The sequence below is a fragment of the Branchiostoma lanceolatum genome, chromosome 17 (genome assembly GCF_035083965.1).
Source record: "Branchiostoma lanceolatum isolate klBraLanc5 chromosome 17, klBraLanc5.hap2, whole genome shotgun sequence".
In the NCBI taxonomy this organism is placed as follows: Eukaryota; Metazoa; Chordata; class Leptocardii; order Amphioxiformes; family Branchiostomatidae; genus Branchiostoma; species Branchiostoma lanceolatum.
The window spans coordinates 8035772-8058975 of NC_089738.1; the positions used below are offsets into that span (position 1 = coordinate 8035772).

At 38.1% G+C, this 23204-nt stretch overlaps 1 protein-coding gene across 2 annotated transcripts; it reads left to right on the forward strand.

Annotated features, from left to right (window-relative positions):
- The first annotated feature begins 284 nt into the window (after nt 1–284).
- Nucleotides 285–23204, forward strand: LOC136423079 (long-chain-fatty-acid--CoA ligase 4-like). 2 transcript variants are annotated; one of them, XM_066411096.1, is made up of 15 exons: nt 285–484; nt 4865–5242; nt 9670–9847; nt 11604–11710; nt 12279–12426; nt 12957–13107; nt 13565–13688; nt 14286–14357; nt 15454–15593; nt 15796–15968; nt 16666–16740; nt 17696–17884; nt 18395–18561; nt 19141–19249; nt 19698–23204. In XM_066411096.1, the coding sequence occupies exons 2-15, from the start codon at nt 4880–4882 to the stop codon at nt 19850–19852; spliced, it is 2151 nt and encodes a 716-aa protein (XP_066267193.1). In that variant the 5' UTR covers nt 285–484; nt 4865–4879; the 3' UTR covers nt 19853–23204. The 2 variants fall into 2 exon arrangements, with proteins under 2 accessions (XP_066267193.1, XP_066267194.1); XM_066411097.1 differs by having other exon boundaries at nt 5001–5242.

Genomic DNA, 23204 nt, shown 5'->3' on the forward strand with positions numbered 1-23204 from the left:
TTTTATCACTCGCTAAGAATAATAAGAATGAGACAGTCTTTTAATTACAGGAAATCAAAATAGCCTACGGAAAGGAACATGCAGACCCTCATAAACACAACAACAGACAGTCCAGTTTCGGTATTATTCCTCTGAAATTAGCTACTGATGACCCTATTTCAATTAATAGAAAATTATCGTTATTCTCTGATAAATATCATTTTACGGCTATCTTTTTGATAATATTGTACAAGCCCCGCCCCCACTACGCCCTTTCGTGTGTGTATCACGTGATGTATGACGCAATATTCCCCAAAATTAGAACCAGACAGATCACCTGCTAGTGGGCGGGAGTGTTGGGTGTCCCTGCCAAAAATTCCATAATTCCGGCAAATTCCAGCTGATTATCCTTTTCTAACTGATCCGCATATTTGTAGGATCCTTGACGGAAGGAAAGGGTTCGGTCTGTGCTGCTGTCGTCTTATTTATTCCAAGAAAAACGTCGGTAAGTTGCATATTTTTTTGTGACGACGTGACACCATGCCGTTGTTTTGATGATGTGATGTAAACTTGTACGTCATATTAAACGTTCAAGATCGGTGTCACTAATTTCTCCTCATGATTTCCTCAAGAACTTGATTTTGCATTTATAAATTATGCTCTTTCAAGCAGAAATTCGAGCAAAATATAAAATATGACGGATCGGTATCGCTTCCTGTTTTTGGACACGTAAGCTTTCAGCTGCTTTATGAAAATACTGTAAATGCCTTTAAGTTCGCGGGGATTTAATTTCGCGGTAGGAAATAAAATGGAGTGTTTGCGGTGTTTTTTTTATTTCGTGGTTGAAACAAGGAGGTTGGCAGGCAGAAGACAGAAAAATTTGAACAAGCACTTTTGCTGCGTTTTGATTTCACGGTAAAGATGTTACATTTGAACCACCGCAAAAATGTGAACAGTTACAGTATTGCAGCTTGGATGCATGCTGTTTTCTCTCCCCTTGACTTTGGCCTTGGACTCAAATGTGCCTCTGAACGTGAACTAGTACACGTAGAAGCCTAACAAGGGCCAAGGAAGGTGAAACTCTGTATACATGACCTTCAATTTGCCTGGATGATAATTCAATCAGGGTTTGTTAGTTGGTTAGTATGTTGGCTTTGCTTTCCCCAGGGGATGTGGCAAAGAAATAATAAACGTTTTGAAAGTATATCCCCAGATCCAGGATCTTGTTTTAGAGTTAGAAAGATTTGTCGACACAGATGTAGTGGGAGACCCGGTGAGATCCAAGGAAGGGCATTCTGGTTGGAGCTGCAGTCATCTTTTGGAAGGGACGTAGAATTGGGTGTCATGATTGCAAAGGTGCTTTGAGTATGTTAAAAGGCATTGTAACAGCCTCGTTGCTCAGATGGGTGTGACCAACTGATACATACTTCACGTGAAAAATTACTAATATAAGATAGGGTGATTTGACCCCCTGGCAATTCCCTTTCAAACTGCAGACAACGTCCATGTAAAAGCTCAACAGTGGTCCTGCCATTGCGGAAGTTTTAACTCTTGAAGTCCTCATTGTGCATATGTATCAGATACATATGCACAATGAGGAAATCAGAGGTCGGGTAGTTTAAGTCTGGGTTTTTATCATTTGCAGATGTAATGACAAACCTCAAATGTACAATATGTTTGCATACACTAATGGAACTTCTGATTAACTTCTGATAAGAATTGTCACTGTAAACATTTTAGATAAGCAGCTGGTTGCATGTGAGAAATTCCCTTGCATATAACACAAACTAGACATCATCAGTTATCCTTTATCTTAACCAACCCTTAAAGGAAGGCCTGCATGGGGGGGTCCCGACAACGCTCTACGCTAAATTCGGAGGGCCGGCTACGTAATACGCTAAATTCAGAAAGCCTCCCTACGCTCTACGCTAAATTCAGAAAGCCCCCCTACGCTCTACGCTAAATTATGGAGTGGTCGGCAACGCTCTACGTAAAATTAAAACGGCCGATTACACTCTACGTAAAAGGGGCATGCAGGCCCTCTTAAAGACTTTGGTTAATTGGTAGATTGGTGTGGCAAAAATTCCTATCACAACCATGTAATTTTACATTCAAGAGCTACTGTATTTTTAAAGATGCATGGATTGTTAACTTTCACGGCTGCATGTGGAAATGACCAATCTATTCTTATTGGCGAAATCCATGCCCATGAAGGGATTTAGTGACAATTATTTTCTGTTGTTGCAAATACTTGGTAAAGACATGTAGAGCATAATGATGTGAAATTCTTCATTGATAGAAAAGGGGGTGTTGTCACTGACAATTGTGCAGACAATGTTCAATCTGGGTCACTAAATAAATCTAGTTCGATGTCCAGGGTGGCTTGCTTTAGAATTGATACAGAACACTAGACATATGGCGGCAAAATTAAGAAGAAGGAAAAAAACCCTGCTCAATGTGATGTGAGAAAGATTGTAAAACTGTCTGGAACAACAATTGTATAATTTGCATTACAATCAAACTAGGTTGGTTTAGTAGGACAGTCTAATCATTTTTGAATGACAGAAAGGGGGCAGTTGTCAACAGACAATTGAATGAGAAAAAGTGAAATTAACACAGTTCAATAGACAGTGAATCAGTAGGACAATTAGCATCCCTAGGCCTGGTAGTGAAGTTAATTACCAAGAGTGGTCAATTCCACTGTGGAAGTCAACAATCTATGTTCTTTGGATATACCTGGATTCACTGATAAAATCTTACCATTACTATCTTAACGTTGAAGGAAAGACTTAAAAGCAGTGAGTGTAGTTAGCAACATTTTGTAACATTTTTACTTTGGCCAAATCAACCAATTTGTTTTGACTATATGTCCTCGTTGCACAAGTGGTAAAGCAACCCCGATGCTTCACCATCTGGATCAAATTCCGTGAATCCTAGGGCCTGAGTTTGATACTGGGGGTCGACTTCAGCTCGTACATGTTACAAGGGATTGCATTCATCATTTTGGATGGTGACGTAAAGCCGGCGGTCCCGTGTATGAGGGAGCTTCAGGCATTACCTCTGCACGTAAAAGAACCTAACACACTTATCGAGAAGAGTGACCTGGTGTGCTTGGCCAAAAAAAGCAAGCCGTGGCGAAGCCGCATTGCACTACCACTAGCTACTTGAAAAAGCATCATGCTTCACCTCAAATGAGGATGCCTTGAAAAATGAAACCATTCATGTCATTTTATTTAGGAAATAACATCTGTGAACTTGTGATGACAATTCTGAAAGAGCTGTTTTATTATATGCTGCATTGGCAAATGTTGATGTCTTTGAGAAAACAATAACTTTTCAAATCGGAAAACAACCACAAAAGGTCATGTTGACTGTAGCATTGTTGTAGATGGGGTGATGGTCAGCTGTTGTTTTCCACCAATGAAATGCATCTGTCCCTGTAAATTTAGAAGTAGTCCCACATTGTGTCATTTTATTTAGGAAATAACATCTGTGAACTTGTGATGACACTTCTGAAAGAGCTGTTTTATTATATGCTGCATTGGCGAATGTTGATGACATTGAGAAAACAATAACTTTTCAAACCAGAAAACAACCACAAAAGGTCATGATGACTGTAGCATTGTTGTAGATGGGGTGATGGTCAGCTGTTGTTTTCCACGAATGACTGCATCTGTCCCTGTAACTTCAGAAGTAGTCCCACATTTGTGTACAGATACAGACAAGCTGTTGGCATCAATCAAAATGTCATTTTTCATATCCCCATGCTACATTATAAGTTCTAAATCCACAATGTAAATCTCAATTTTCTCTTGTTCAGATATTAGGAAAAATGTACTGTATTTGATGATTGTAGATATCATAAGATTAAAGATCTATCAACAGCTTCTCAAATTATGCTGTCTACTAACAAACAAGCAAACAAACACAGTTCAGTTCAGTTCAGGTCATCCTCATACGAGGTGCCATTCACAATGTCTAACCATGCAAAACAAACACATCTAACAGTAACCACAAACAGCTCTAAAACCATAACCATATTGCCAAAGGTAATAAGACCATAGTACATACATGTATGTTAAACTTCAAACAGAATGTTAGTCATACAGTAAACATAAACGATAAGAAAGTAGTGACTTTCAATGGCAGCAATTGCTCTTGATATTTTTCTGTCTATCATTCCACAAGTAGATATTATCCTGTCACTCATGTGTTGCTAGTCCTGTAATTTTTTCTTGTTAGATACAATATAGTGACTGCTAGTGACATTTGTGCATACATTAACTTAATGATTAAGTTACTTAGTAATAGTCAATTCCATGGGTGCAGGTGGTTGATATACCATGATGTCATCACCGACCTCATGTGACCTCATTACTATGCAGCCTTTGTTTGCCAAACACACACAGATTATGTCATTGACCTTGTGAAATAATAGACATTACTCAATATATCCTAACCTTAACATTAAGCTGAAAGATTTGTATGAAATTCATTCATGACATACATGTATTAAGACTTTTCTTAGTTCTGTTTTGCTATTTTTTCCATCATGATAAATTTCATAAATGTTGGTTTAATTCTAGTGTGCATATCATAATTAGTCAGCTTTCAACAATATTTTTTTCATTGTTTAATTAACACTTATAAACCTTCATTTATTTTTTGTGGGCATCTAATTCCATGTCAAAACATAATGTATTAACAGCATTTCCTTTTGTTCTTTTTTTATTATCCTATTTTATTATTTTTTTTAGATATAATTTCATATTTTGCAAATAACACAGAATACTATATATACTAGACAGTCTGACACAGTACTAGAAGGCTAACGTAGTCCCTCCATGTTGCAACCCCCCTACTAACAGCATGGTCTCTTCCACAGGCCACGCCCACCACCATGCCCTGGCACATGCTCAGTGAACAGCTTGCCAGTGTGCTTCAGTATCTGCCTGCCTCCCCACTCCTCCTCTTAGCTGTCCTCTCTCTCACCTCGCTTCTGCTCATATCCGTCGTACTAGCCGCCCTCAAGCTCAAGATGTCGCGGAGAATCCGCGCCCGCCCCCAGGACGGGAACCTGGCGGCGCCGTACCGCAGCGTGGACTCCCCCGAGCTGAAGACGATGATGTTTGAAGAGTGTGACACGATTGATAAGCTGTGGTCGCGTGCCGTGGGTCTGTACGCTACCAAGAAATGCCTGGGAACCCGGGAACTACTAAATGAAGAGGACGAGGTCCAACCCAACGGGAAGGTTTTCAAAAAGGTGAGAAATCGACTCTCCAATTACCCCATTTACAGCCTTTTATGATATTTAAAAGTATTGATTTGAAACCGACCCCTGGTAAATTGATCTTAAATTTCCAGTCAATTGATTGGCATTTAAGGATTGCTTCGTAACATTGCAAGATAGTTCAATGGAATAGCACTGTCACTACAAATGGTCAAATTCAAGATTTCAGCCTAATCAATACATGTAGATGTAGTGTCTTTATATATATATCTTAGCTTAAACTGAATATATTTTTTACAAAAAGCCCCCAAAACATTATCTTATCCACTGATTATTTTTTATTTTATGTGAAACTTTTGGTGCTTAGTGTTTTACTAAAAAAGAAGCCTTTTTGTAGTCCTATCTTCTACATCTTGCGTGTTCCCATAATTTTTGTGTGCTCAGTTACTGTAAACATTGACGAATTACGTTGTGTACACATTATTAGATACCATTTCAACTCCGCTAACTGTATTACAATGGCTTATCCCACCCTTACTATGTCCTGGACCAATAATTATGAATATACGAAGCATAATTCTATTCGGACCAGTAACTGAGACTCAAGCTATATTATATGATTGAAATTGGTTTAATTTATCATCTAAAACAATATTGTAGTTTATAGAAATCTCATGGTTTATGTTTGTGAAAGATGAAAATGTTGGGAAATGGTTTAAAAATTCCTTGATGGAATCACGATATGGAATCTGGAAGGATGGAATCAATGCGAGATTCCATGTGTACGTGTCCCGGTCACGCCCCGCTTCCCCATGAAATTTTCATGGAATGCAATTCCCAATAAAGCCGGGCGCGGGAAGGAATTATACCGGTTAGGGTAGGGGTTTAGTTCATGTCCTTACAATGTGTTGGAAAAAAGGAAACAATCTATTGGGAATTCTCAATGAATGGGAGAATTCATAATTTTGGAAATGTCAGGTCAATGTCTTTTACTATGATGAGAGTTCTAGCAGATGGCTTTCATAGGATTCTTATCTTACATGTTAATATGTTTATCCAAAGTAAGCAACAATTATATCAGATGCAATTATTATGATTGCTTCCGAAAAGTACCTTTTTCAAACTTGATTCTTTGTAATTTTTTTTCTTATATTCCAAACAAATATTGCTATAAAGATGAAAGAAACATCCTATACATGTAGATGCACCCTTCCATAAATGCAAATGTATGAATCGAAAAGCTTGTACGTCTGTTAAAATTTGGCATTGAAATCAGCTTGGTATTTGCTTTGATCATGACGTCAATACTAGGGTAAGTAGAATATAAACGAAGTCATTAACGTAGTGCTTTGTCCACGATAAAGGTTTTCTCAGCTGTCGCTATTTGCATACTGTTTGCAGTGACCGTAGGAAGGAATACTCACCACAAAAGAATGCCGCTGCCTTAGATATACCACAGGGTTCACTAAGAATGTCCCCCTATTAACACTCGAGGCTTGGGCATAACATATGGAGAACCCCGGGGAAATAGCTTGTTCACTAAATGGACATGTCAGATTGTCAGCCATCCCTTTGTGTGCGCAAAAAGCATGTGTTTGAATCGTGTTCGGTTCTCGCAGGGTCGTGATGGTATAGGAACACCCACGCACTTTGGAGGAATACGTTTCAAAATATCTCAATGCTTCAACCCTTAGTGTGTAAGATTTATATCTTACTTATACAAGAGCCAAATTTAAAGAAAACAGTCTCTTTATAATATTTCCCTCCTTGTACCCTGTTCAAGAATTAGAGAAAAACGATCATGGCTTTTTCCAAATCTTACATCTCACCAACACAGGGTCATTAACCACCATGGTAAATTTAAAAAAAAGGGGGTTGTGAGATCTTTTATTAAAAAGTAGGCTCTGCCTCTATTATATTATAAGCACACAGGCTCCTGGAAATAAAGAAAGGCTTTTTTTCCAAATCTTACATCTTAAATCTTACAGTCACAGGTCATTAACCACCATGGTAAATTGACAAAAGGTTGTGACAATATTTTATTAATCACTAGGCTCTGCCTCTATATTATAAGCACACATGCAGGCTCCTGGAAAAAAAGAAAGGCTTTTTTTCCAAATCTTACATCTTAAATCTTACAGTCACAGGTCATTAACCACCATGGTAAATTGAAAATAAGGTTAAACGTTGTGACAATCTTTGATAAAGCACTAGGCTCTGCCTCTATTATATTATAAGCACACAGGCTCCTGGAAATAAAGAAAGGCTTTTTTTCCAAATCTTACATCTTAAATCTTACAGTCACAGGTCATTAACCACCATGGTAAATTGACAAAAGGTTGTGACAATATTTTATTAATCACTAGGCTCTGCCTCTATATTATAAGCACACATGCAGGCTCCTGGAAAAAAAGAAAGGCTTTTTCCAAATCTTACATCTTAAATCTTACAGACATGGGTCATTAACCACCATGGTAAATTGAAAATAAGGTTAAACGTTGTGACAATCTTTGATAAAGCACTAGGCTCTGCCTCTATATTATAAGCACAGGCTCCTGGAAAAGAAAGAAAGGCTTTTTCCAAATCTTACATCTTAAATCTTACATACATGGGTCATTAACCACCATGGTAAATTGACAAAAGGTTGTGACAATATTTTATCAAGCACTAGGGTCTGCCTCTATATTATAAGCACACAGGCTCCTGGAAAAGAAAGAAAGGCTTTTTCCAAATCTTACATCTTACATCTTACAGACATGGGTCATTAACCACCATGGTAAATTGAAAAAAAGGTTAAACGTTGTGACAATCTTTGATTAAGCACTAGGCTCTGTCTCTATGTTATAATCACACAGGCTCCTTGAAAAAAAGAAACAGCTTTTTCCAAATGTCACATCTTAAATCTTACAGACACCGGTCATTAACCACCATGGTAAATTGACAAAAGGTGGTGACAATATTTTATTATTAATATTAAGCACTATGCTCTGCCTCTATATTATAAGCACACAGGCTCCTGGAAAAGAAAGAAAGGCTTTTTCCAAATCTTACTTTCGTGACATACAAATGTAACTCCCATCTTGGCAATGTATTCTAAGGGTGATCTTAGCGATAAGGTACATCCCAAAGCTTTGTTCTTATAAAGTATAATCACCATTGTGGTGACATTTTGTATAATTTTGTTGTACGTCCAGAAAATCTTCCAACTTAAAGTATGAATCGGGTCAAAGTCTTCACTTCCCAAAGAAAAGGATGGTTGGCTGAAACGATTAGCTATTTTTACCCCACGGCCACCAATTCCTTATTATGCTGTAAATAGTAATCATTTGCACAATGTCTTATGTTCCTTTGTAACAATAAGAAGTGAAATGTCAAGGATAGATTTTTTTAGCTATAAAAAGAATGAACCAAGATATTGTTTTGCTTGCAATTTATTTTCAAGAGAAAAATAGCATCCAGGCCTTATGTTATACATGTATGCCCAGGTCATAGAGTTGAACAGCTATTTTAGTCCACGGTTGCTATTTTAAACAGGCATTGTGCCAAAAAAAGACTTAAGTACTGAAGACTGGCAAGTGCAATGTAATTGTCATCATTACTAGAGATGATGATAGTTCGCACTAACTTAATTATGTTTGGTCCAATGAAAAACAATGAAGCAATTATTCAAAGCCGTACACCCGAGCCATTTAGAATTTAACAGTTCTACATGACAGGCAGAATTTTTATTTCTACGATGACTGTATCATTATTTTTTAGTCATAACTCAAATACTTTGGTGTTGATGGAGTCGTCTGCAGGTGTTTGGGGAGGGTAGGGGGTCTTGTTTTCATTTTATTGATCGAATCAGCAGCATGACCATATATGGGCAGGGCACAAGGCCGTTGGGAATTTCATTCTAGCTGGGTCCTGAGTTAACTGTAAATCACTGTATAGACCCATAAAATGGAATTTTGTGGTTTTCTTGCGGAAAAATCATGTTAAAGATGTAGTTAATTCAGGAAATGATGGCATTTCTTCAACCTTTCACTTTGTAAATATAATTTTGCTTGCAAATAAGTCACTGATATTGACACAAATTTTAAAAAACATGATATGAACGATGTAATAACAATTATCATATCAGAATAGCAAATGTATTAAAAGAAAATTGTCTAACTATTACAGATGTAGATTAATCAGCACTGTATATTTTGTTTTTAAGATATGTATTTATCAATTCCATACATTAATTTTTTTCTTAAATCTATCATTTTTAGGTCAAACAGTCTAAATGCCTGAATAGCTAATTTTTGATATTAAAAATAAAATTAGATAACTAATTAAATGCAATGTCTATTTACTATGTTTAGTTTCATTTTTGTCACCTATTTTCTTAAGGCAGAAATTATGACAGCATGGCTTAAGATTATCATAACTTAAAGTTAAAAGAATTTCTAAAAATATTTTTTTCATCACAGGTGATTCTAGGGGAGTACAAATGGCAGACGTATACAGAGGTGGACCGGCGTATAGTCAGCCTCGGACAGGGCCTCGCCGCCCTCGGACAGAAGCCGCGCAACAACGTCCTGATGCTGGCGGAGACGCGAGCGGACTGGATGGTCACAGCGCAGGCGTGCTTCAAGTTCAACTACCCCTGTAAGTGTCCTTTAAGAAAATAAAATCAGTACAGGTCAAGTACAGCAAGAGCATCCTCACTAGAACGCTTGCAGCCAGATATGCAAACGCTAGGTGTGACAGGTTATTCAGTGTGATATAACCAACTACCGCTGTGCCACGTACCTGAGAAGCTGGTGTGTTATGTATACCAAACTGCTGTTATACCGGCCATTTAGATACAGATACAGATAAAACTATCTAAAGACTCTTGAAAAGACAGGTTATCATTTAAGTCAACACTCTTTGATATCAGAAGCACATAAGCATTTGGAATTTTTAAAAATCCTATCAATTTAAAGTTTGATTTTATTGCCAAATATACAGCAAAGTTTGAGATGTTGGTAATATGATTTTCAAGAGGATACCTAGAGAACGGTCTTTATTACGCTATCTACATATTGTCATGTATACATATTTGTAGTCAGTGAAAATAAAAATAATAGATTGACTCTGAAATTGATTAATACTAATAATAGGTACTGTAATTATACTGTATGTCTAGTTTGAAAAGAACCTTAAAGTCAGGATATGTCTTAATCTAAATTGAGCATTGTTACAAGGAGTATAGCCAAATCTCGCAGTGAATGAAGCCTATAGTAGTTTAAACATTGCTCAAGAATAGAATTTGAAGAAAAAGTCAGTCTGGGAATAGCAAGTTAACAAGAGATTGATGTTAGGATTTCGAGTAACCCAAATTTCAAGCATTTGCAATGCAAAGGTGACAATAAAACCCCACGGTATGGATTTTTGCGTGGGTTTGTCGTTACCACGTTTTTCTGCTGTCAGAGCACTATAACTGTCATCTTATCGATTGACTGGCAGTTTCTAAACCCCTCCTGGCAGTTTCTAAACCCCCATCTTGTCAAAAACCCTGGACAATTTATGTTCTGAAATCTTCCTGTCCATAGCAATTGTGATATCGGGAGAAGTCAATTATGTATTTTTAGCAATTTAGGACTATTCCATGTAAAGGTATGAACAGGGGGTAGCTTTAACAACTGGAAAAGAATTAAAAGGGTCACAGAGGAAGGCAATGAGATCTGACATTTTTTTACAACAACTAGGTCACGCGACTAGTTAACCGATATGTCTTGTCCAGCACATAGCATACAGAAAATGTAGGTCATTCATTGAAAAAACAAAGGGGCTTAAAAAGGTGTTTTGGAATGAGACATCAACTTAAGTTAGGACATATATAGTCTGTTGGAAGATCATGCAAGAACGAGTAAGAAACACAGAAGTTTTTTTATAGGAATTGAAAGAAAGGGTTCATGGTAGCTATAGTTTTGTGTTGCTAGCTTGTTTAAGAAACATGTTCAGCACCAAGGACATGACATATCAACAACCACCACAGGTTGTTGTGATTTCTGTATACTGTGTTTTTTTAATGCACACCGGCATATATGGTAATCTACTATGTAAATCTAACAGCTATGCATATGTTACATAGGCTGTAATGTGTATAGCTGTTACATTTAGCATGATTTACATATTAGTACATACATACACACATGATTATTTGTACAAAGATGTATGTATCTTTTAAAAGAGCATGTCTTTCTTGCCATGTATATTTCATGATTACATGATATCAGAATAGTGTAGAATTAATTTTCTTTTGTCAAGTTTATGTTTTAGGGGAGTTCCTTTATATTCTGTTATTATTTCAGCCTCAGAATTAGTGCTCTCTGATGATATTGTACAAAACCATATCTTGTGCTTGTTTCCCCTCCAGTGGTTACTATCTATGCGACCCTTGGAGAGGAGGCCATAGCTCACGGCATCAATGAATCCGAGGCCACACACGTGTTCACTAATGCCGAACTACTGCCAAAGATTAAGGTAACTAGACAAGAGTCTCTAGCATGTTTTTTACCGGTCATTTAAAATGGAGGTGATAACTAATACTTTTGGGTGTGTCTGTTTGTTTATTTGTGTTGCCGGATATTTGTGGTTAGCATATTATGCTAAGAAGGTCTGGATGGATTGAGATGATATTTGGCATGTGGATAGGTTTTGGAAAGATGAAGGTCAAGATTGAATATGGGCCTCCTGGTGGCCTTCCTTGGCACTGCAGCAGAGCATTTTGACCAATAAAAGAAATGCACAGTCAACTTAAAAAACATTATAACTGTGAAAACTATATAAGGCCATGTTGATTTGATTATATGGATGACATCCTCTGGGTACCCCTTGTCATCCATATAATCAAATCAACAATGGCCTAACTGAGTTCAAACTGCTGTTTTAGCCAAGAGTGTATTATTAAAGCTGTACAGTAATTAAAGACTTGAAATGGTACATTTTCTAAATAATACACTAAATGTAAACTAAAACTTGCTCAACATCCATACTGGGAAAGGTTTTGTGTTGGCAATCATTTATTTCATATTACTATTCCTTTTTTCAGAATGTTGCAGGTAAGATCCCAAAAGTGCAATACATCATCTACATGGAGGCATCAAACAACAAGCCGGCGTTGACCGAGGGTTTCCCAGCAGGGATCCAGATCCTCTCCATGGCTCAGGTGGAAGAGATGGGCACCAGAGCTGAAAATGGTAACTTTTCCCTTATTCAAACTGTTTACATAATCACAGAACCACAATAGTTAGGCCATGTTGATTCAAATAAATCCATGACATCCCTGCACGCATTAATTACCCGTTTCCACAGAAAAAGGTTTTCAACCATACTGTAAATCATACAAAGCAGCTGCAAAGTGAGCAAATATGTAAGTTGTAAAAAATACTGGAAAGCAAATGCTAATGTTGTAGAATGCCAAAATCAATTCCAAAGTTACAGAAGAAGATCTGAAAGAACAAAATGAACTTCAAGACTCTATTGTTTGGCATCATTAGATCTCATGATGAAAGCAATTTTTTTTGGGGGGCCAAACTTTTATTTTTTCACATGCTTTTGCGGTAGCAACACCTGTATAGGTTATCTTCCGCCTATGGGCACCGCCATTTTGTATCCCACCATGCAAGGAACATCCTGTATGGATATGTCAATTTTGATGTGGAATTTTGAGAGCGCATATATTGATACAGTCTTGTTTATATGAATATTTACCTGTGGTGTTCTGCAGCAAACCGTCCAATCCAGCCGCCCATCCCAGATGACCTGGCTGTCATCATGTACACCAGCGGGTCCACAGGACTGCCTAAAGGTGTCATGATAGCACACAGGAACCTGATAGGGGGCATGGCTGGGCAGTGTGACAGGATCCCTGGACTGGGGTTTGTGGACATGTACTTTCCCTGTAGTGTGTTGCAACGACTCCTTGTGGAATAGGAAAAAAATGCAGTTTTGTTGTAACTTTCAACTTTATGAATTTAAAAACAAAGTGCAGAGAAAAAATCATCTTTTGAAATTCTTCAGGTTTAAAGCCTGGCTATTCTATGACTCGATCCCTGGACTTGGATATGTGTAAAATGTACTTTCCTTGTACCATAGTGTGTTGCAGTGACTCCTTGTGGAATAGGAAAAAACTGCAGTTTTGTTGTAGACTCCAAACTTTGATAAGAAAGTGCAGAGAGAAAAAAATTGTTTTCTTTTTCAACACTTAGAATTAAAAGCCTTGCTTTTCTGAACAGAAAAAGCTTTTCAAAAAGTGTGACCTTAAAAGTTGCTAACTGTATAACTACATTTATAAGGAATTGGAAAATAAATTTCAATTTTGCTGTTCTCTTTCAGACCAAAGGATACGTACATTGGCTACCTGCCACTGGCGCATGTACTGGAGCTGAGTGCTGAGATGTCCTGTCTTGCGTTTGGAACACCCATTGGCTACTCCTCACCTCTCACACTGTCTGACCAGGTAGAGAAATAGACCAATCATGGCTGTCTATATCAAATCAACTTATCAGTTCAACCAATGAAAGAGTGGAACCCCCATTGGCTACTCCTCACCTCTCACACTGTCTGACCAGGTAGGGAAGTAGACCAATCATGGCTCTCCATATCAAATCAAATTATCAGTTCAACCAATGACAGAGTGGAACCCCCATTGGCTACTCCTCACCTCTCACACTGTCTGACCAGGTAGGGCTGTTGTGAAGTAAACCAATCCCAGCTGTCCATATATGAGCAGTTCAACCAATGAGAGAGTGACTGCAAGATGAGCTAATTGTTGTGAAGTAATTATTAAACAATATCAGCTGTCCATATTATATCAAATTAGCAGTTCAACCTATGACACAGTGGCTGCAAGACGAGCTAATTGTTGTAAAGTAAACCGATCCCAGCTGTCCATATGAAATCAAATTAGCAGTTCAACCAATGAGAGGCTGGCTGCAAGACAAGCTAATTGTTGTGAAGGAAACCAATCATGACTGTCCATATATCAGATCAAATTAGCAGCTCATCCTATGAGAGTGGCTGCAAGGTGAGCTAATTCTTACTTTTACCCCCACAGTCCAGCAAGATCAAGCGAGGAAGTAAGGGTGATGCCTCTGTGCTGAGGCCAACACTTATGGCTGCGGTACCAGTAAGTACTGTAAAAAACCTTTGGTTTTGCAGTAAACTTTGAGTTTCCAGTTCAAACAAATACATGTAGCATCTGATTCACTATGAAAATGCTGGACTAAGTACCAATTTTCTAATGATTATGACGCAACCTTAAAGCTATGTTTATTACTTTGCTGTGAAGAAAAAAAGTGCAACCGTAAAACTCGCAGTTTTCGATACAATCTTAATGTGTTCCATGTAAGGAAGTAAGGGTGATGCCTCCGTGCTGAGGCCAACACTTATGGCTGCGGTACCAGTAAGTACTGTAAAAAACAATGTTTATGACTTTGCTGTGAAGAAAAAAATGCAACCTTAGAACTCACATTTTTTGATACCATCTTAATGTGTTCAATGTTTATGACTTTGCTGTGATAAAAAAAAACAGCCTTAACACTGTCTCTGTGTCAGTTTTTGATATACCATCTTAATGTGTTCAATGTTTATGACTTTGCTATGAAAAAAAAAATGCAACCTTAGAACTCACAGCTTTTGATACCATCTTATTGTGTTCAATGTTTATGACTTTGCTGTGAAGAAAAAAATGCAACCTTAAAACTCACATTTTTTGATACCATCTTAATGTGTTCAATGTTTATGACTTTGCTGTGAAAAAATATGCAACCTTCAATTAAAAAACTGTTGCAATTTTTGGTACCATCTTTATGTGTTCGATGTTTATGACTTTGGTGAGAAGAAAAAAGGCAACCTTAAAACTCACAGTTTTTGATACCATCTTAATGTGTTCAATGATTATGATTTTGCCGTGGTGAAAAAAAATGCAACCTTAAAACTGTCACAGCTTTCCATCCAATCTTAATGTTTTCAATGTTTATGACTTTGGTGAGAAGAAAAAAAAGGCAACATTAAAACCCGCAGTTTTCGATACCCATGTTAAATGTGTTCAATGTTTATGACTTTGCTGTGATGAAAAAAATGCAACGGTTAAAACTCACAGTTTTTGATACCATCTTAATGTATTCAATGTTTATGACTTTGCTGAGAAGAAAAAAATGCAACCTTAAGACTTGCAGTTTTCTATACCATCTTAATGTGTACAATCAATGTTTATGCACTAGGTAATCATGGATCGTATTTACAAGACAGTCATGGACAAGGTGAACGAAGGAGGCAAGTGGAAAAAGACCATGTTCAACGTGGCGTATGGATACAAGCTCAAACTTGTGGAGAGTGGGTCGGACACGCCACTGCTTAACAGGTACTCTCTCAGTGCTCTTCCACTCAAGAAATAGTCCAAAATATTGTAGAATTATACAGTTATTCAATACTTATAGCAAGAATGACTATTTCTCCCAAAAACGATAATCGAACTTAGGATAGGAAAACATGATTGATTAATCTTTCTCTTAATAAGACGTGAATTAATCTTTGTGATATTTTTTTTGTGTCGTTTTTCTCAGGTCCATTTTCAAGCCTGTGAGGTCCATCCTTGGAGGACGGATCAGGATGATGTTGTCAGGCGGGGCCCCTCTCTCGGCAACCACCCAACGGTTCATGAACGTGTGTTTCTGCTGCCCAGTACTCCAGGGCTACGGGCTGACAGAAACATGCGGGGCGGGCACTGTTACTGAAGGTGGGCCTCATGTTTATTACCTTTGCCAGAAGGTTATGTTTTTGGTTTTGCCATGATGGAGTAGCTGCGGTCACACGTGCGTTTCATGAAAGCAGCATAGATCGAGAAACTGTAGATTGATCTTCATGATATTTGGTAGGTGGGAAGGTATCAGGAAAACGAAGGTCAAGTTTGAGAATGAACCTCCTGACAGCTTCCTACGATAATGCAGTGGGATGTGTATTTTTGTATGTTAAATAATTATGTTGATCATATAAAAGCATAACTCGAGAAGCTGTGATTGGATCTTCATGATATTTAAGAGGTGGGTAGGGGTTGGGTAAATGAAGGTCAAGTTCGATAGTGGGCCTCTTAGTAGCTTCCTACGGTACTGCAGTGGAACTTCAAAGTTTATGGTCTAATTTTTTGGAAGTGCTAGTTGTATCTCTTCTTAATTGCCCCCCCAAAATCCTTGATTTTATAGAGGAGCAATGTAGACTTTAGATCTTAGGTATGAGTGAGCTGAGGGAAAAATGCATGAGGTTTTATGATACAGTATCTCCTCATTTTTGATAGTTTCCTAATAGAAGTAGATAGGCCCATATTAACTTCTTAATTTGCCTCAACTAGGGTGTGAGTATGCTAAGGCTATCCGAATAGCAAATGTTTACATATTGTTATGATCTAACATTTGTATGTTTGTTTGTTTTGTACACAGTTGATGACCTCACTACGGGTAGAGTGGGTGCACCACTCATCTGCAATGAGATCAAACTGGTGGCCTGGGAGGAAGGTAAGTTATCCTCATGTTTTCTCATGAGTGCCTTGCTTCTCAAGTCAAGTTATCTGTAAGAGCTTATTACAAGTGCAGTTTTCTGGTATGTCACCAGGGGTCCCCATAAAAGTACCCTCTTATTGTGCCAGAAAGGTGGCTCCCATTTTACATTGTAACTGCACTAAGCTTTTAATATGACTGACGCATCATACAATGAGACACTGTACGGGTACTTATGTCATATCTGGGAAAACATTTGAAATGGGTGTTCTGGACTTAGGTCTTTATTTATATGGTATGGCATGGTCTTCGAAGTTGTATTGCATGGGCTTCCATTGAATGATTTGAACACACTTTGAAAACTACTGGATTCCGATATTGCAAATTTGTTGTTAGTAATGCAAATTTTTGCTGGAGGACACAGACTTTTGTTAACTTTTGGCGCATTTTGCATTGAAATGTGATGTTTTATCGGGTGGGTATAACATGCAACACGCTGTATTTGGCAATTCACCCTCAGTCCCAGCCCTCTCGCGGGTCAGATCGCCTTCTGGCCCTCAGACAATCCGACCCGCGGTCAGGCTGGTACATGTACCTCACGGGATATGGAATATAATGTGTTGTATTCTATATCTACAGTGACCTGTAATGATATGTGATGTGATTATAGAATCTTCCCTACCTCCCAGAAGTCTATGATTGACCACAGACCGGTGCAATGGCCTTGCACACGGTAGGTCGTGATTCATACCAAAGACTTTAAAAATAGTATCCTTTCTCAGCTTAACATAAACATTTGGGAAGAGTACCATGGCAGTTAAACACACACCACTATCAGTGGACTAGCCCCCTGCTGTAGTGCTTGCACAAAGTTGTGTGGCCAAAGGGCTACTGAAACGGAGATGGGTGCCGCCCTATGCACCGTCTGGTACAGGAAGGTCTTCTAAAACTTTATTAACGTACCTATCCCCAGGTGGTTATACGACGGAAGACAAGCCCTACCCACGGGGTGAGATCGTGGTGGGCGGACCCAACATCACCATGGGTTACTACAAGAACCCGGAGAAGACTGCCGAGGACTTCCGCGAGGAGGGCGCAAACCGCTGGTTCTACACCGGAGACATCGGAGAGTTCCACCCGGACGGTTGCCTCAAGATTATTGGTGTGTTTTGTTTTGAAATCCTTTTTTCGAAGTCTGTGATTCAATTATATGTCTTGTCATAGAGTTTTTGACACATCCAACCTCAAGCACGTTAAAATAACCCACCACACTTAAGTAGGGATCCTTCCTGGTGTGAGTGGTTCAAAACCTACAGTCCTATGCACTTGGCGCAATTGTCATATTGAGTTCACCTGAGTTAGCCCGGAATGGCAGCCGCTCCAAACAATTGCAATTTAGCCCCAGAAATTGTAAGATCCTTGCAATTCAGCCCTTGGCTGCTAACAGAGAGTAGTCGGCCCATCCAATAATAATTACAATAACAATAACAATAACAACCGTCAACAAGGTCTAAAACAGAATTTTACAAGACAGATATTAGGACAGTGAAACATATACTCAATGATCACAATGATACCCTAAATTTGGGGTTGTGTTATTAATGTTATGATTTTGCTTTTTGTGTTCTGGACATGCCATTGTCATGATTTTATGTTTAACTACTTTTTGCAGATCGTAAGAAGGACCTTGTGAAGCTTCAGGCTGGAGAGTATGTGTCGTTGGGAAAGGTTGAGGCCGCGCTGAAGAACAACTCTCTCGTGGACAACATCTGTGTGTACGCCAGCAGCGACCAGCACTACGCCATCGCTCTGGTGGTGCCCAACCACAAGCACCTAAAGGTAGGGACGCTTCCCCCTATTTGTTATGATTTTGGTTTCTCCCATAATAGTTGAAAATGTGAAGTATAGGTGAAGGGAATATTCCATGTTGAAAGTGTAGGGGTGAATCAAACTTTATACAATCGTGGTACCATGTCTTAAGCACGTCTGAGTCAAACCAATGCAAGGTGCTTGTCAGCCTTTTGATTTTTCTGCTGAAGGATAGGGGCACAAGGACAAGACATCTGAGTCATTTTACTGTGTCACTGTTAGGCGTATGTAGCAGTCACAGTTGAGCTCCTGGTTCCAATTAGTTGGTAACTGGGAGATCCTGGTCCAAATCCTATAGAGGGCATCTAGGTTGGGGCTGCACCAGTCTTTCGGAAGAGACGTAAAATGGGCGTCCCATGTTCAAGGAGGTGCCTCGAGCATGTTAAAGCGGAAGGGCTTGCCATCCCTCCTTAGCAAAATATATTCTGCTACAGAAACAATAAAACTCAATTGCTGCCCTATGTGCCACTAGACACTACAAGGTGAACAACGACTGTTAGAGGTATGGTGAATATTTAATTGTTGAATATTTTTGTGTTTTCTTCCCAGAACCTGTCTGCTAAGATGGAGCTGAAGACTGACCAATGGGAAGAGCTGTGCAACAACCCTGATCTGGAGAAGGAGGTGCTGAAGATCTTACACAAGGCTGCAAAGGAAGGTCAGCATACAAACTTCCTCACTAGTACAGGCATATGAATACACAACAGTATAGTGTGCATGGTCCTGGAGTTCCCTGTCTAGGTACTCATTTTCAGGAATAAGTGCCTTTCCCAAGGGCACAACATGGCGGCCTTCAGGAATTCGAACCCAGAACCTTTAGATTCAAAGTCAACACCCTGACCACAAGGCCACCTTGCCTACATTGTGTCTGCTCTAAAATATCATGACTGTTGGAAAGAGTAGCTTCTCAGCCATCTAGACTGGGTTGGCGGAAAAACCTGTCTAGTCCGGACAGCAGAAAACCTGCCCAGTCTGAAAAGAGGGTGAGTATGGGGGATCAAGGACTTTTGTTTGATCTTTCTTTTCCTTTTATTACAGCTTAACTGGAGAGGTTCGAGATTCCCCAGAATGTGCCTATGATTGATTTTTATTTCCATGTTCCACAGCTAAGCTGGAGAGGTTCGAGATTCCCCAGAAGGTGCGACTGTGCAGCGAGAACTGGACCCCGGACACCGGCCTGGTCACTGACGCCTTCAAACTCAAGCGGAAGAACCTGCAGTCGCACTACAGCCAGGACATCGCGCGACTCTACGGCTCGTAATGACGACATTCCCCCTTCCCGCGCTGGCTGTAGAACATCATGTAGAATTCTGTAACATATTCTGGTGATGTCATCAGTCCATCTGTGGTCATCTTGGTGTCACATTTGTATTTCAGGGAATTGTAGCTCAAGTGTCTTTGTACATTAAAAGATCCTCCAAGACCTTACAACGTGACCATAAAGTGTCCAAAAGAAAAAACGGAATAATGTTTCAGAGCTTCTTGACAAAACATAAACTTAAGACATTGTGTGCACTTGAGACATGATTCCCTTAAATCAAAATAGACACCAGTGTATGTTACTACTTCAGTGACCCTCTTGATGAATAAGAAAATCTAGATAATGTGGCTGAGTATACTCTTATACTCTATAGCTCAATGATAGGACGACCAAACCTTGGAAAGAGGGTTGGAATAGTTATGCAGTTCTTCCGCCTTTGTTTGATGGTAGTTGTCTAAGGCATTGATAAAAAGGCTAGCATTAAAAGAAGCAAAGTGACCAACTAATCATGTTAACCAAATGATAAGATTTAATGAGATTTCTACAATGTTTGTTGTTGCACTCAAAATTAGAAATGTGAACCGAAGTGTAAGTGTAAGGGAATGAATGAATTGTTGCTGCATCAGACAATAGCTGCTTTTAAGAAATGCACTATGCTGTTAACTTGATGATCACAAAAAAAGCCCGGCTCTGCATCCTTGTTAAGCTCTTTGACACGTACACCCTCGAAACCTCACCAACAGTAGTCTTTCAAAGTATAGTAAGCCTCTGTGTGTGTGTGTGCTCTTGTGTGTGTGTTGGATATAGAGGTAGATATACATAAAGGCTAATCAAATTGTCCAATAGTACTATCAGTTGGAAAGGTGGGTGTTTTTATATGTTTTCTTCTTCGTGCGTGTGGATAGCATTCTAGCCAAATGCATGTCAGAAAACTTACGTAAAAATACCCAGAAAATGTGGGTAAATGTCGGCAAGTGAATTCGTCTTATCCTAGAAGATAGCGATAAGAATGATTTAGCAGTCTAAGAAAACAGCATTAAGGCTGTTGGTACAGTGAAGTTGTATGCTAAGTTACTTTTCTATGGAACTTTGCACCGTTGTTTGCACTAAATATAATGTGTTGACCTAGACATCAAATGGTAATAAGAAATAGAGATAAAACTTGACAACATGTAAAATCTAAGAGTTCCACTGCTCTAATAAGAATGTAACTAACTGTGCCTATCCTGAATGATCACACGAGGCAGTGGTTAGCATACATTCTGATATCTACCTGTAAAAATTACAGGTTATCAATTTTTCGTCGTATCCTGAAATTAATTGCACTTGAAATTAAAGCTCGAAAGGCATGACTTGTATATGTAATGCTTGTGGCCAAGAATAAATCTTGCAGTAAAGAGAAAAAATTGTATGAAATTATGCATGTTTAATTTTTATATTAATGCATTATGATAAGCTTTTTCTGAGAAGCATCAAAAGCTCTATATGTAGTTTGTTGCAGAATTGACAGTGGAAAATATGTACTCTTTTTCCAGCTTTCCTATATATACAGAAACAAAAAACTGCTGGAAAATATGGTACATATTTTTATAACATTGTATCACAGTACCAAATGTTCCAAATATCTCTAACATCAGAGAAGATATTACGACCATTCTAAAAAATATATTTGGACATGTTAGAGTATACTTCCAGCTGGGCTGTGAACATTCAAGTCCAAATTATTAATACAATAACTGGAATGTTTACATGTATATCTTCACTGTGCACTGTTCACATTGAGTGGAATGCATGGTGCTGAATTGTGTGCTACTTTTCCATGGCCAGTGAAAGAGATTCTGCTTGTAATATCTGCTGAATTGTGTGCTACTTTTCCATGGGCATTGAAAGAGATTATGCTTGTGATATCTTTTAAATTGTATTATAAGCTACTTTTGGTAATTTGATGGAGGGATTTATATTTTTGTTGCAAAGAAGATTATGATTAGCACTAGTAGGAAAATTTACGGAAAGTTTTTATTTTCCATTGTGTTGAGATAACTTGCATTCCTCACTATTGGGTATAAGATATTCTGATCCACGTATAAAAGAGCACAACATGAGATTGTCCTAATAAGCTAAAGGTCACATTTGTAGTATGATTCTTTGCTGTAGGATTTCAATGACGTTATCACAAAGTGCACAAATATCAGTCAAGAAACACTAAATTGGATATTATATATTAGGTATATAAACTAGACAAAGTAGAGTCTTTTCCAAACAACTTGTTTGATAGTGTTACCTTTTTTGAGATAACATTGAAGTTCAAGATTGCTGTTTTCTTTAATACAAGCAACAATGTGTTAGAAGTATTTATTAGATACAAGAATAGTTTTTATATGTTTAGAAAAACATTTCTCTTAAACATTAAGAAACAGGTTTATACTTTAGTATCTGTCTGTTTTTAAGCTTTTATATATCATATATCTAAGGAGTTATTATATTATTTGTATATTTTTGAGAACTGAATTTTCTCAGAACAGAACTGACGTTCCAGACACCGAAACGTCAGCTGGTGAGATTACCTGGTTGTGTTAAAAGAAACTCTAAATATCCTATGTTCTAACAACTGGATGAAACTATTTTCGAAAGTGTTTACTTTTGGGGGACCCAACTTTTTCCTGATGAACCATTTATACAAGATTTCATTAAAAGTCACTGTTGTATTGTTTAGTTTATTCCAATATTTTTATGTGAATAATTCTTGTTGCAAATGTAGAATCAAGCTATAGGTTGTATTTCTCACCAATCATGTAAAGAATAGATTGAAATGTAACATTAGTCAATTCTCTAACGTTGTAACATACAATGCACCTTCACAAAGTTTCTATATCATTTTATAGGCCAACTGAACTATGTGATCTTGAAACACTGGTCTCTTAATATGTGGAAAGACAGAATTCGTTCACAAGAAATTTTCAAATTTACCTATATACATTACGAAAGAGATAGAACTACAATTATAATCGTAATATGCTCTTTCAAAAGTTACAAATTTGGGGGCTTCCAAGAACATGTTGTATTGAAAAATTTTGGAAAAAAAACCTGTCTTTTCACATAACAAATGACCAGCGTTACAACGTTCGAAATAGTATAGACAACAAGTCAAAATGTAAAAGGTACGAAAACTCAAGTGGTAAAATGACAATGTGTGGTTTTATGCTGCACTATATATTAGGTTTCAAGAAATAGGAGCCCAAAATGAGCTTAGCATGGTAAAGGTAAAGTTTAAGGAGCTTTGTATTCTTTAAACTTGTTGCTTGACCACTCACTTGCGTTGGAAATAAAGCAAGTTGCTGGCAAACAGAACTGA